This window comes from Salvelinus fontinalis, chromosome 22, assembly GCF_029448725.1.
Source record: "Salvelinus fontinalis isolate EN_2023a chromosome 22, ASM2944872v1, whole genome shotgun sequence".
Lineage (NCBI taxonomy): Eukaryota > Metazoa > Chordata > Actinopteri > Salmoniformes > Salmonidae > Salvelinus > Salvelinus fontinalis.
In genome coordinates this window covers 3,810,602-3,824,093 of record NC_074686.1, presented here as the reverse complement: position 1 = coordinate 3,824,093, position 13,492 = coordinate 3,810,602, and the positions used below count along the sequence as shown (strand labels likewise).

Sequence of the window (13,492 nt, the reverse complement as noted above, 5' to 3'; positions counted from 1 at the left end):
CTGTTGTTTACCTCCAGGATTTGAGGGAAAATAAAAATGTCTCCCTCACCATTGCATCAGTTTAGCCTTTTAGGTCATAATGAATAAGGTCATATGGACATGGAAGACCTGATCCTAGCTCAGAAATCCTACCCTGAGATTTTTTGTGGCCTTTTTCTGACTTGTTCTCTGAACATTTACCATCTGTAACAAATAGTCCCAGATTAATGTTGAAAAATCAGCATGCGAATTTTAGTTTTCCGTTCAAAGAAACAATGTGATTGAGATTCGTCTTCCCCCATTTTTGTTGGAACCATCTTCTTCTCGCATGCATGAAGAGTTATTAGTGCAGTGTCTTAAAGACGCTTGTTTCATTCCCACATTACCATAATCCTACCCACATGCATCTCTGGGCTTCCTTCCTCACCGTGAAGACTGATTGTTTATTCCCATCTTTAAATGAGATTAGGAAGACTGATTGCACAGCCCTTAAAACACCAAAGGTTCAAATCCCCCAGAATAATGAATGTCTTTTCACCCACCTTTTTAACCGGGAGAGAGGAGCAGCGCACCAATACTTCCTTAAGTGTTGCCTCTTGTATTTAGTGTCTTAGTGTCAACAAAATAAAGCCTAAAGTGCACACTGGGACACTGGCAGTGTTAACACTCAGAAAGGAAAGGAGATGGAAGGGCCGTCGACCTGGATTTGTCCTTGACTTGCTTACTGTTCCCGTTTTGAAGAGATCTAGAGATTTTGATCTAGTTGCAACAGTCAAACTGTTGATTCCTTGGTGGCTGGCCTGGCTGCCTCACATCAACCAATCTAAGTTTATCGGACCTGTCTGTCTTTCCTTCCAATTCTTCACCTTCGCTCTCTTCTTCAGACCCGGAGATTTTGATCTAGTTGCAACAGTCAAACTGTTGATTCCTTGGTGGCTGGTCTGGCTGCCTCACATCAACCAATCTAGGTTTATCGGACCTGTCTGTCTTTCCTTCTAATTTTTCACCTTCACTCTCTTCTTCAGCCCCAGCCCCCCCCCCCCTCTCCTCTCTCTCTCTCTCTCTCTCTCTCTCTCTCTCTCATCTCTCCTCTCTCGCTCTCTCTCTCTCTCTCTCGATCTCTCTCTCTCTCTCTCTCTCTCTCTCTCTCATCTCTCTCTCTCTCTCCTCTCTCTTCTCTCTCTCTCTCTCTCTCTCTCTCTCTCTCTCTCTCTCTCTCTCTCTCTCTCTCTCTCTCTCTCTCTCTCTCACAATTCAATTTCAATTAAATTCAAATGGTCACAGATGTCAACATTGTCAAAGCAAGTTAAATAGATACTACACAAAAGTGAAATAAGTGAAATAAACAATATAAAATTAACAGTGAACATTACACTCACACAAGTTTGAAAGGAATAAACACTTCAGATGTCATATTACGGCTATATACAGTGTTGTAACGATGTGCAAATAGGGAAAAATTGAAAATAAATAAACATAAATATGGGTTGTATTTTACAATGGTGTTTGGTCACAAATCACAAATCTTGCTGCTGTGATGGCACACTGGGGTATTTCACCCGATATAAATGTGAGTTTATCCAAATTGGATTTGTTTTTCGAAATCTTTGTGGGTCTGTGTAATCTGAGGGAAATATGTGTCTCTAATATGGTCAAACATTTGGCAGAACGTTAGGAAGTGCCGCTCAGTTTCCACCTCATTTTGTGGGCAGTGTGCACATAGCCTGTCTTCTCTTGAGAGCCAGGTCTGCCGACGGCGGCCTCTCTCAATAGCAAGGCTATGCTCACTGAGTCTGTACATAGTCAAAGCTTTCCTTAAATCAAATCAAATGTATTTATTATATAGCCCTTCTTACATCAGCTGATATCTCAAAGTGCTGTACAGAAACCCAGCCTAAAACCCCAAACAGCAAGCAATGCAGGTGTAGAAGCACGGTGGCTAGGAAAAACTCCCTAGAAAGGCCAAAACCTCGGAGGAAACCTAGAGAGGAAGCAGGCTATGAGGGGTGGCCAGTCCTCTTCTGGCTGTGCCGGGTGGAGATTATAACAAAACATGGCCAAGATGTTCAAATGATCATAAATGACCAGCATGGTCAAATAATAATAATCACAGTAGTTGTCGAGGGTGCAACAAGTCAGCACCTCAGGAGTAAATGTCAGTTGGCTTTTCATAGCCGATCATTGAGAGTATCTCTACCGCTCATGCTGTCTCTAGAGAGTTGAAAACAGCATGTCTGGGACAGGTAGCACGTCCGATGAACAGGTCAGGGTTCCATAGCCGCAGGCAGAACAGTTGAAACTGGAGCAGCAGCTTGGGTCAGTCATACTGGTCAGGTATTCTGTCACTGTGTACTCTCTGTTTAGGGCCAAACAGCATTCTAGTTTTCTCTGTTTTTTTTGTTAACTCTTTCCAATATGTCAAGTAATGATCTTTTTGATTTCTCATGATTTGGTTGGGTCTAATTGAGTTGTTGTCCTGGGGATCTCTGGGCTCTGTTTGTGAACAGAGCCCCAGGACCAATTTGCTTAGGTTCATCTCTCTGTAGGTGATGGCTTTGTTATCGAAGGTTTGGGAATCGCTTCCTTTTAGGTGGGTGTAGAATTTAACGTCTCTTTTCTGGGTTTTGATAATTAGCGGGTATCGGTCTAATTCTGCTCTGCCTGCATTATTTGCTGTTTTACCTTGTACTCAGGGGATATTTTTTGCAGAATTCTGCATGCAGAGTATTAATTTGGTGTTTGTCCCATTTTGTGAATTCTTGGTTGGTGAGCGGAGCCCAGACATCGCATCCATAAAAGGCAATGGGTTCTATAAATGATTCAAATATTTTTTGCCAGATCCTACTTAGTACATAGAATTTTATGTTCCTTTTGATGGCGTAGAAGGCCCTTCTTGCGTTGGCTCTCAGATCGTGGAAGTTACCTTCTTTTGGGGGAGGGGGGGGGGGGGGCAACGGTGTCTAGATGGAATTTGTATTTGTGGTCCTGGCAACTGGACCTTCTTTGGAACACCATTATTTTTGTCTTCCTGAAATTTACTGTCAGGGCCCAGGTCTGACAGAATCTGTGCAGAAGATCTAGGTGTTGCTGTAGGCCCTCCTTGGTTGAGGACAGAAGCACCAGATCATCAGCAAACAGTAGACATTTGACGTCAGACTCCAGTAGAGTAGGGTTAGGCCTTCTCTGTGTCGCTCTCGCTCTGTCTCTACAGTCAAATCCTTTCTGAAGTTCACTGATCATTCAAATTACGACAATGAATTAAATTAAGCGAATTACAGAAACAAAAATCAACTTCCTTCTTCTCTGAATCAAATCCTTTACATTTCCAATACAATTAGAACACACTGTGATTATCCTGCCATACTTTGAGGAAGATCCACCTCCCTCTGTGCAGAAAAACGAATCAATGAAAGAATTCAATCCTGCAAAGTTTTTTTTTTCTTCACAACTCGCATTCCGTGTTCTACCATGAGCAGACTAGATATTGCATCATCTGTGGATTTTTTTATTTCATTTAACCTTTATTTAACTAGGCAAGTCAGTTAAGAACAAATTCCTATTTACAACGACGGCCTACCAAAAGGCAAAAGACCTCCTGCGGGGACGGGGGCTGGACGGGGGATAAAAAAATAATATATATTAGACCGTGTTCTACCATGAGCAGACTAGATATTGGTATCGATGTTATTCAACAACAACAAACAGAAGGGAGATCGTGTAACTGATAATCACGGCTGACTAACACAAGCATTGATCCCTACAAGCTAACTGAAGGTCAACCTGAAAATAAAAAGGATTTTGTTGACGCGGGCTTGCTGGACATCACTAATAGCAAATCTACAAACACTGGAACATAAGTGATAAAGATTTGTCAAATAAACACCTTTGCTTGTCTTGCTTTTTTTTTTTTTTACATTGATTCTATCAGAAAAGAACAAGGTCAATTGCAATGGATTGTGATGATTGTGGCAATTCTGGAATAAGCAGTTCACACCAGTTTGTACCTCATTCTTCCATCACAAAACAAACATTACAAGTTCCTCCAGTGTGGTTAATTGAAGACAGATTCTATTCTTTAGTTAATGCACATTTTCTCTGCATATTGAGGCACAACGGGAAACTTGCCCAAACAGTCCATACAATTCATTCATTCACTCTCATCAACTCCAACACTTTCTTACCAGCCTCTCAACACAATAGCCCCAAACGTACACCACAGTAAATCTACCCCAAAAGGGAAGCACGGTAACAAATCAACACCTTTCATTCATCCGAGGTAGTGGTTGTCAACCCCCCCTCATTTAACAAAGAAAGCAGTCATCAACACCTTCCATATAACCTCCCACAGGGTCTGACTTGGCCAGACCGCTCAGTGTTCCGCTAGCTAACAGAGGGGATCACCTAACAACACTCCTTTCATCCCTGTGCCATCTTGGTCGCAGTGATATCCATCATCAACGTGAAACGATGCAGAGTATTGTTTTCTAATATTGTAGAGAGAAAGGAACATCAACTCCTCTTAGTCAGGTCCCAACTACTGTACATGTGTCAATCGTTCTTACCCAATTAGGGTTGAATGCCTTGCTCAAAGGCACATTGACAGATTTTTCACCTAGTACGACCTGGAATTCAAACCGGGAAACTTTTGGATACTGGCCGAACGCTCTTAACCGCTAGGCTACCTGCCGCCTCTTTGTAGACCAATGGACCACAACACTGTGTACCTAATTAGCAGAGTGCACAGATGCTGGGGATGGAGAGAGAGGCTGGCATGCAGTCACCCCTCTTCATGTCGCATTGATCTGGGAATTATTCATTCTTCACTGACTGAGAGCCACACTATCAAATTGACATGTAATAACAACAAAGTCAGACTTTTATAATTCATATTAGAATATTTAGAACATACATTTCCTATTGTTTATTCAAATTCTGATCACCTGGAACTACTATACACTGTAAAGGGGTTGCCGTGAATTTGGCAGTAGAACAGGCAACTCAGTGTCTAGCAAAATTATGTATTTCATTTTACAGTACACCTACTGTACACCTACTGCAAAAGGCCTCTTGCGGGGACGGGGGCTGGACGGGGGATAAAAAAGTATATATATATATAGGACAAAGCATTTGCATGTTTCATGTTTCAGTGTTACTTGCTTCGAAGCGAGCATAGAAGTTATTTAGCTCGTCTGGTAGGCTTGTGTCACTGGGCAGCTCTCGGCTGTGCTTCCCTTTTTAGTCTGGAATAGTTTGCAAGCCCTGCCACATCCGACGAGCGTCGGAGCCGGTGTAGTACGATTCAAGCTTAGTCTGGTATTGATGCTTTGCCTGTTTGATGGTTCGTCGGAGGGCATAGAGGGATTTCTCATAAGCTTCCGGGTTAGAGTCCCGCTCCTTGAAAGCGGCAGCTCTAGCCTTTAGCTCAGTGCAGATGTTGCCTGTAATCTATGGCTTCTGGTTGGGGTATGTACGTACGGTCACTATGGGGATGACGTCATCAATGCACTTATTGATGAAGCCAGTGATGTGGTGTACTCCTCAATGCCATCGGAAGAATCCCGGAACATAATCCAGTTTGTGCTAGCAAAGCAGTCCTGTAGCTTAGCATCTGCTTCATCTGATCACTTTCTTATTGACCAAGTCAATAAGAAAGTGACCTGCCTTACTCAAGAAAAGAAAAAAGAGACCATGTTTGTATGCGGCTTTATTAACGCAATGATATATATTATTTTTTACATTGTTTGCAAACTGATATGACACGTTTTAATGCCAAAATAACATGCAAAACAGGCACAAAAAGTGGGGTCTCAAAACAGGTGGGTCACTATAACCACATAGGAGTTAAATTGGTACAGCGTTCTCACTCACAGGTGCAACAAATATAGCCTCTTACAAGGCAAACCGCAAAATACGTTAATGAGCCTGAAACAACATCACCGTGAACTCATTAGTGGTCAAAATGTTTTTAGTGCTCCAAAGATACGTTATGCTACTGTATTCTGTGGGGTGGAATTACAGTATCATTCGAAATACAGTAATTCTTTCCCTGCCCACAAAGTGTTTTGACAATGCACAACCATTTACAGTATGTTTCAGTATAATGCTTCACAGTATTTTATTGTTGATTAATGTAAAAATGTACCGTTTAAATCACTGTTTTTATCACAGTGTAATGTTTGGTGTAATTAATTTAGGTAAATCCTATACAGTAAACGTTTTACACACCTTGTTTGGTTGGTTCACTTCAGACCTTGACGTCTCTCAATCCTATCAATCCTAATTGTTTGAAAAGGTTGCAAGTTTCCAATCCCACAATGCTGTACAGTTACAGTAATGTACTGTTAAACCAAGATTTCTTTGGAATTGACGGTATAATTGACTGTTTACGCTTCAAATCACCCAGAGTGCATTGCCATATATGCCAATTTAATGTAAATAATTAATACGGTACTTCTTAAAGTTGTACAGTGTGGGAATAACGTGGCTAAGAGTAATGGACAAACACGCTTTTCAGAGTATTTTACTGTTGATTATACCTCAAATTAAATTGGCTACAACTGGGGTTGAAATGAAAACTTAGAGGAGGGTGGCTCTCCAGCAGCAGTGTTGGACAGCCGTGCGTCACAGTGTGCACACCGGCAGAAAGAGTCCGGACAGGTGCCCATTGAAACATGGATATTTACAGTACACTACCTCTAAAGGAGCAGATAGGCTGTGTGTGGAAGAGGCATGGTGCTGTGTGGACACTGTGGAGGTTTCGAAGCACGACCACATATCACACATACCCAGCCTAGCCCAATCTGCAAAGCACTGGACATTATTTTAATCCCCCTGTCATAACTTTGGCCAGCCCAATCTGAACAATATTTATTGGCATATTGGCTTGGAGGTGATAAGGCAGAGAACAACAGCTGCTACCAGCTTGGGCTGGTTAGATTTGGCTGACACCGTTGATATATGTTTTTCCATACAACACCTCCTTTTCCTCTATCTGGTTTTGGGATCTAACTCTTATTACAATAAAAGCTCTGTATTATTTTTTTTGGGGGGGGGGGCGAGATGAAAGAAGGTGGAAAAACCAACGTGAAAGATTTCCAGAAAGAAATGCCTTTGTTATATCTCTGTCTGATGGAAAAATAGAGAAATAATTATACTAATATCAAAATGGCACAAAAGTTGAGGCGGGGGAAAAAAAGACATAATATATATATCACCATATTATCAGAATATCCTGGAGGTGGAATAATGAAGGGCCTTGGGAGTGTGGACAGAGTGACTATTTTTTGTCTTATCATCCAGTGGGGGGGGGGGGGGGGGGGGGATTATCAGGAAACTGCAGACTGCCAGGCTGGAATTCTAATGGTAATAATGGGGTGTCTGATGGTATATCTTCTACAGCTTATCTCCTCCATTATCTCCCCTTATCACCTCAGTCATCGGGGCAAATTAATGGAGCTCTTTCAGACCTCCTCTTTTTATCTGCTCTGCAGAGGGCACCCCAGAGAATGGAATAAGCTAAATATTAAAATACTCTGCTCACTGTGAATCGCATGGCCAGATAACAGGCAGGGGCAATGCGTTCCATTGAAGGGGGAGCAGAAAAATCCTTCTCACCCTTTAACACCCTTTTTGTCCTCTGCTATAACTGTCTGTGCTGATGGGCTGGCTCTCAGGCTCATCACATTCCCCCAACCATACTTGAGTTTTTACTTTGGCGTATAACCCAATGATAGGGGATGAGACGTACACACCGTATTACAGTACACCCTGTATTAAAGTACATACAGGTCATGTGCGTTGACCTAATGTAAGTTAGAAGGGTTGAAATAGTTAAATGATTTAAACACACACGAGTTTTTACTCTGATAACACCGAGGCAGTCCAATGACATAAGGTGAGCAGAACAGACTGCATTATATACAAGGTAAACACTTCACTTGAACCCTCGGTAATAAGGGTTGCATAACACTGTCATACCAATGACATAACATATATCATAAACAGCCACGGACATAGCCATGTTGAAATATACATATATATTTAGAAACATGTAAACAATGTGTAAACAAATGCCATTTAAGGCCAAAGGTTTAGGACAGGTCATCAGAATGTGTTGGGTGATATGACCCCGAATCAATGATAAATGACTATACAAATCTTCCCACCAGCACACGGAAAAATTACATTTAATGCAGTGACTTTTAGTAGTTAAAAATACACGGAACAAAAATGTAAATGCAACAGGATTTTACTGAGTTACAGTTCATATAAGGAAATCAGTCAATTTAAATAAATTCAGTAGGCCCTAATCTAAGGATTTCACATGACTGCGGATGGAACCTGAATACATTGTATAAAATCACACACTTCTAAGAAATAGTATGAAAAGAGCCACAACAAAAAAGTAGGCTGCACTAGCTCAAGAATAACAGTTGCAAGAATTACCACATTTCACAAAACTCCAGAACATTTTGTATACAACTATTTACAAATGATTGTGACCATTCATTATACAGTATATATGCCTACTGCTATAATGATGATGATTTCTTACAAATACGCTTGCATATTTCCACACATGGTGTATTTTTTCAACACGTAGAATATATTTCACAATAGAGAGACAGAGACCTTATTACAATCAACTTTTCATTCGTAAATATCTCAGTAGCCTGTGTTTTCTGTGTTTTAAGAAAGCAACACAAAAGACAGATAATAAGTCATTTACGTTTAAATTGCCTTGGATTGCTTTGCTTCCTTCGGGACATGACTAGGCTGCTGAAATATTTACATATCAAAAGTTGATCGTCATGGTGTCTCTCAATCTCTATTGCGAAATACATTCTATATGTTGAAGATAATACAGCATGTGTTTAAATATGTTTTTTAATAAAGCAACACAAAAGATAGAGAAATAGAAACTTACATTTAAATTGCCTTGGATTGCTCTGCTTCCTTCGGGACATGCCTGCTCAGTGCTCAGAGCTAAGAGCTGCTCACTTGATTCCTTCTATTATCTTCTCAAATTTGCCTTTTGATTCATCCAAACGCGAACCACTATATAGGTATTGAACAGTAGGCTACATGTAACTGACATGAAAAGACTCGAGCACCCGTGGTGTATTTAGCTTCTCTCGTCTCTCGCGCTCGTACCTAGTCCTTTGAGAGGGCTGATGTGCGCGTGAACTGAAGCGAGACGTTGACAGAGGATCGCGTTTTTGTTTCAGAATGAGGTGTGTGACTCCCGGTGTTCCATTGCTGTAGGCACAATACTCCCAGGACCAGTGGGACCCCTTCGTTCACGGCAGCCACCTGTTTTGAGCCCCACATTACTGGCAAAAAAACGTGTTTTTTTAATATATATATATCATTGAGTTAATAAAGCCGGGCTTACCTGTATTTTTGGGCTTACCTGTATTTTTGGGCTTGACTGTTTTGCATGTTATTTTTGCATTATTATGTGTCACATATCAGTTGGCAAACAATAAATATATATAGTTAATATAGCCGCATACAAACATCGTCTCTTTTTCTGTTTTCTTGAGTAAGGCAGCACCCGGGAATAAACCAGCCGGAAACCTACCGACCTAACAATAAACAATCACGCACAAAGACTTGGGGGAAACAGAGGGCTAAATACACAACACATAATGAGGGAAATTAAACCAGGTGTGTTGGAAAACAAGACAACACAAATGGAAAATGAAAAATGGATCAGTGATGGCTAGAAGACCGGCGACGTCGACCGCCGAACACCGCCCAAACAAGGAGAGGCAGGACCCTCAGAGTACACCGGGGCCCCCTCGATGTCCAGAGGGGGCGGAGGAACCTCTCGCACCTCAGACTCCTGGAGCGGGCCAGCCACCATCGGCCTGAGGAGAGTCACATGGAGTGAGGGGTTAATGTCGTAATCAAGCTGTAACCTATAACATACCTCGGTCACTCTCCTCAGGACTTTAAATGGCCCCACAAACCGCAGACCCAGCTTCCGGCAGGGCAGGCGGAGGGGCAGGTTTAGGGTCGAGAGCCAGCCCCGGCCCACTGTGCGAACACCGGGGCCTCGCTGCGGTGACGGTCTGCGCCAACTTTCTGGTGCAGCACGGTGCGCTGAAGGTGAACATGGGCGGTGTCCCATGTTTCCTCCGCACGCCTGAACCAGTTGTCCACCGCAGGAGCCTCGATCTGACTCTGATGCCAAGGAGCCAGGACCGGCTGATACCCCAATACACACTGGAAGGGGGAGAGGTTAGTGGAGGAGTGGCGGAGCGAGGTCTGGGCCCTCTATACCCAGGGCATGAACCCCGCCCACTCTCCCGGCCGGTCCTGGCAATAGGACCTCAGAATCCTACCCACATCCTGGTTCACTATCTCCACCTGCCCGTTACTCTTGGGGTAAGGCTGACCGAGACCCCCCAGACGTTCCATGAACGCCCTCCAGACCCTCGACGTGAACTGGGGACCCCAATCAGACACTGTATCCTCAGGCACCCCGTTGTGCCAGAAGACGTGTGTAAACAACGCCTCCGCAGTCTGTAAGGCCGTAGGGAGACCGGGCAAAGGGAGGAGACGACAGAAAAACGATCCACAACGACCAAGATCGTGGTGTTACCTTGTGAGGGAGGGAGGAAGATCGGTCAGGAAATCTACCGACAGGTGCGACCACGGCCGTTGTAAGGGTTGTAACGTACCTCTGGGCAGGTGCCTAGGAGCCTTGCACTGGGCGCACACCGAGCAGGACAAAACATAAACCCTCACGTTCTTAGCCAAAGTCGACCATCAGTACTTCCCACTAAGAGAGCGCACCATCCGACCGATACCAGGATGACCAGAGGAGGGTGACATGTGGGCCCAATAGATCAGCCGGTCACGGACAGCAGACGGAGCGTAAAGACGCCCAGCTGGACACTGGAGGGAGTCCATGGATCCAGAAGACATGCTGCACACAGAGCTGGGCCGTCTCTTTGGCAGAGGGTAGCTTGGGGAGAGGAAACCGGTCCACTTCTGTCAGGATGGCGGTGTTGCCATCAGGCAGGGGAAGACATGTGACGAAGTTCAGGGATATGTGAGACCAGGGACGGTGAGGGACAGGCAGTGGTTAAAGAAGACCAGCCGAAGCTTGCCGAGGAGTCTTGTTCTGCTCACAGACCCTGCAGGCGGCAACGAACGCTAAGACATCCGGGCACAAAGGCCAGGGTCCGACGGGAGCCCGGGTGGCAGGCAAGCCTGGAGGAGTGGAACCACTGCAGGACCGAGGAGCAGACAGCGTCAGGCACAAACATCCGGTTATCTGGGCCCCCCCCAAACCTGCTTCCCTGTTCCCCAGCTAAGTACCGTCGCCAGACACGGGGTGGGAGGGTTGGTCTCGGGTTCCAAAGGTATAGCAGCGGGGCTATAGCGGCGTAACAGCGCATCCGGCTTGATGTTCTTGGATTTCTGGTCGGTAGGAGAGGGAGAAGATACACCGGGTGAAAAGCAGGGCCCACCTAGCTTGCCTGGAATTGAGACATTTGGCGAAGCGGAGATATTCAAGGTTCTTGTGGTTCGTCCACACAATGAATGGATGTTCCACCCCCTCCAACCAGTGTCTCCACACCTCCAACACCATCTTCACAGCGAGAAGCTCACGATTCCCCACATTGTGGTTCCGCTCTGTGATGTTGAGGCGATGGGAGAAGGCGCAGGGATGTAACTTGAGGTCCAGGGCAGAACGCTGGGACAGGACAGCCCCCACTACGACATCCGAAGCATCGGCCTCCACCACAAATTGAAGAGAAGGGTCAGGATGAACCAATATGGGGGCAGTGATGAAGCGGTGCTTGAGGTCCCGGATCGCCCGGTCAGCAACTGGGGACCATGTGAATGGAACCTAGGGATAAGTGAGTGCAGACAGGGGGTAAGCCAGGGCGCTGTAACCCCGGATAAAGCGGCAATAGAGGTTGGAAAATCCCAGGAAACGTTTCTGCTGCACTCTGGACGTAGGCTGGGGCCAATCCACTACCGCTCTCACCTTCCCGGGATCCATCTTCCCGGGGATGGTGGAGCGATGGAATTCGCATTTCTCCGCTTTCACAAAAAGCTGGTTCTCCAGGAGGCGCTGGAGGATGTGAGGCACATGTTCTTGGGCTGAGTGGGAGAAAACGAGGATGTCATCAAGGTAGACGAAAATGAATCGGTTCAACATGTCGCGGAGAACGTCATTAACCAGGGCCTGAAACACAGCTGGGGCGTTGGTAAATCCAAATGGCATGACCAGGTATTCGTAGTGGCTGCGGGCCGTGTTGAGGGCAGTCTTCCACTCGTCCCCTTCCCGTATCCGCACCAGATGGTAGGAGTTCTGCAGGTCCAACTTGGAGAAAACGGTGGCCCCCTGGAGTGTCTCGAAGGCAGAGGCGATGAATGGTAGCATGTAGCAGTTCTTCACCGTGATGTCATTGAGGCCGATGCACGGGTGCATGATTTTGTCCTTCTTCTCCACAAAGAAGAACTATGCACCAGCGGGGGAGGCAGATAGACCCTGCAGCTAGGGAGTCCTCGATGTAGGTCTCCATAGCCTTGGTCTCCGGACCCGACAGAGAGTACAGTCGTCTCCGGGGCGGTGTGGTGCCTGGAGAAGGTCGATGGAGCAGGTTATGAGCAGGTTATGAGCTGGAGCAGGTTATGAGCAGCCTCTCTCCCAGACAAAGGAGAATCAAACACCTTCCGAAAATCTTTCACAAACTCCTCTAGACTGAGGCAGACGGAGGATTTTTGCTCCCACACCACCGTGGTCCAAGCGAGTGCCCTCCCAGACATCAACTTTATGATGGACGCTATCCTCAAGCGGCCCGAGGGGAATGAAGAAGGCTGTAGCTTGAAAATGAGGGAGTACTGGGAGAGAAAATTCTGGCAAGTTCTGGAATCTCCAGCGTAGAGCCCCGGAGGAGGTAAGTGGGGTTCTCAGGACAGTGGGCTAGGCTGGGAGATTATGGGTGTGACCTGCTGCCCAGTGGGGAATCCGCGGAATTGCTCCAGCAATGTATCGAACGCCTTGTCATGGCGTTCTGCCAGGGCATGGAGTCCCTCCATAAGACATTGCAGTAACTTTTTTCACACCTAGTATGGCTATTAGACTATTATTTAGTAATGGTCTAATAGTCTATTAAGCTATTAACCCTCCCCAACTTGCAACAAATTGTTGTTACTCCCATCTCGTTCCTCTTCCATGCGTCATTCTCCGCCTGAGTGGCTCGCTTGTGGGCATGCTGGCAGGATATGATAGCACCTTCGATTGTGCGTCAAGAATCTGCAAAGCAAGATTGTAGGAAGGTCTGGTTATTCACAGGCAAATTGTTATATGCTAGGAGGTACATTTGTGTCTTTTTGTCGAGAGCAAATTGTTTTTATTTTCAATCCAAAATAATTGTTCTGAAAGGAAAAACGAGGCTTCAAAGTTTAAAAAAATTCTGCAATCAAATATTTTGTAATGGAGCACAAAACTTTATGCATTTTATTCCCCCAAAATATTTAGAGAAGA

General features: G+C 45.0%; 1 protein-coding gene across 2 annotated transcripts in view; it reads right to left on the bottom strand.

Annotated features, from left to right (window-relative positions):
• The window catches only part of LOC129819575 (zinc finger protein ZFPM2-like), a 102,036-nt gene extending 92,799 nt beyond the window's left edge, over window positions 1-9,237 (bottom strand). For both annotated transcript variants that reach the window (XM_055875933.1, XM_055875934.1), the window contains exon 1: window positions 8,906-9,237. In XM_055875933.1, coding sequence (XP_055731908.1) covers window positions 8,906-8,945 — 40 coding nt within the window. In that variant the 5' untranslated portion in view covers window positions 8,946-9,237. The remainder of the gene's footprint in view (window positions 1-8,905) is intronic.
• Between the last annotated feature and the right edge of the window lie 4,255 nt (window positions 9,238-13,492).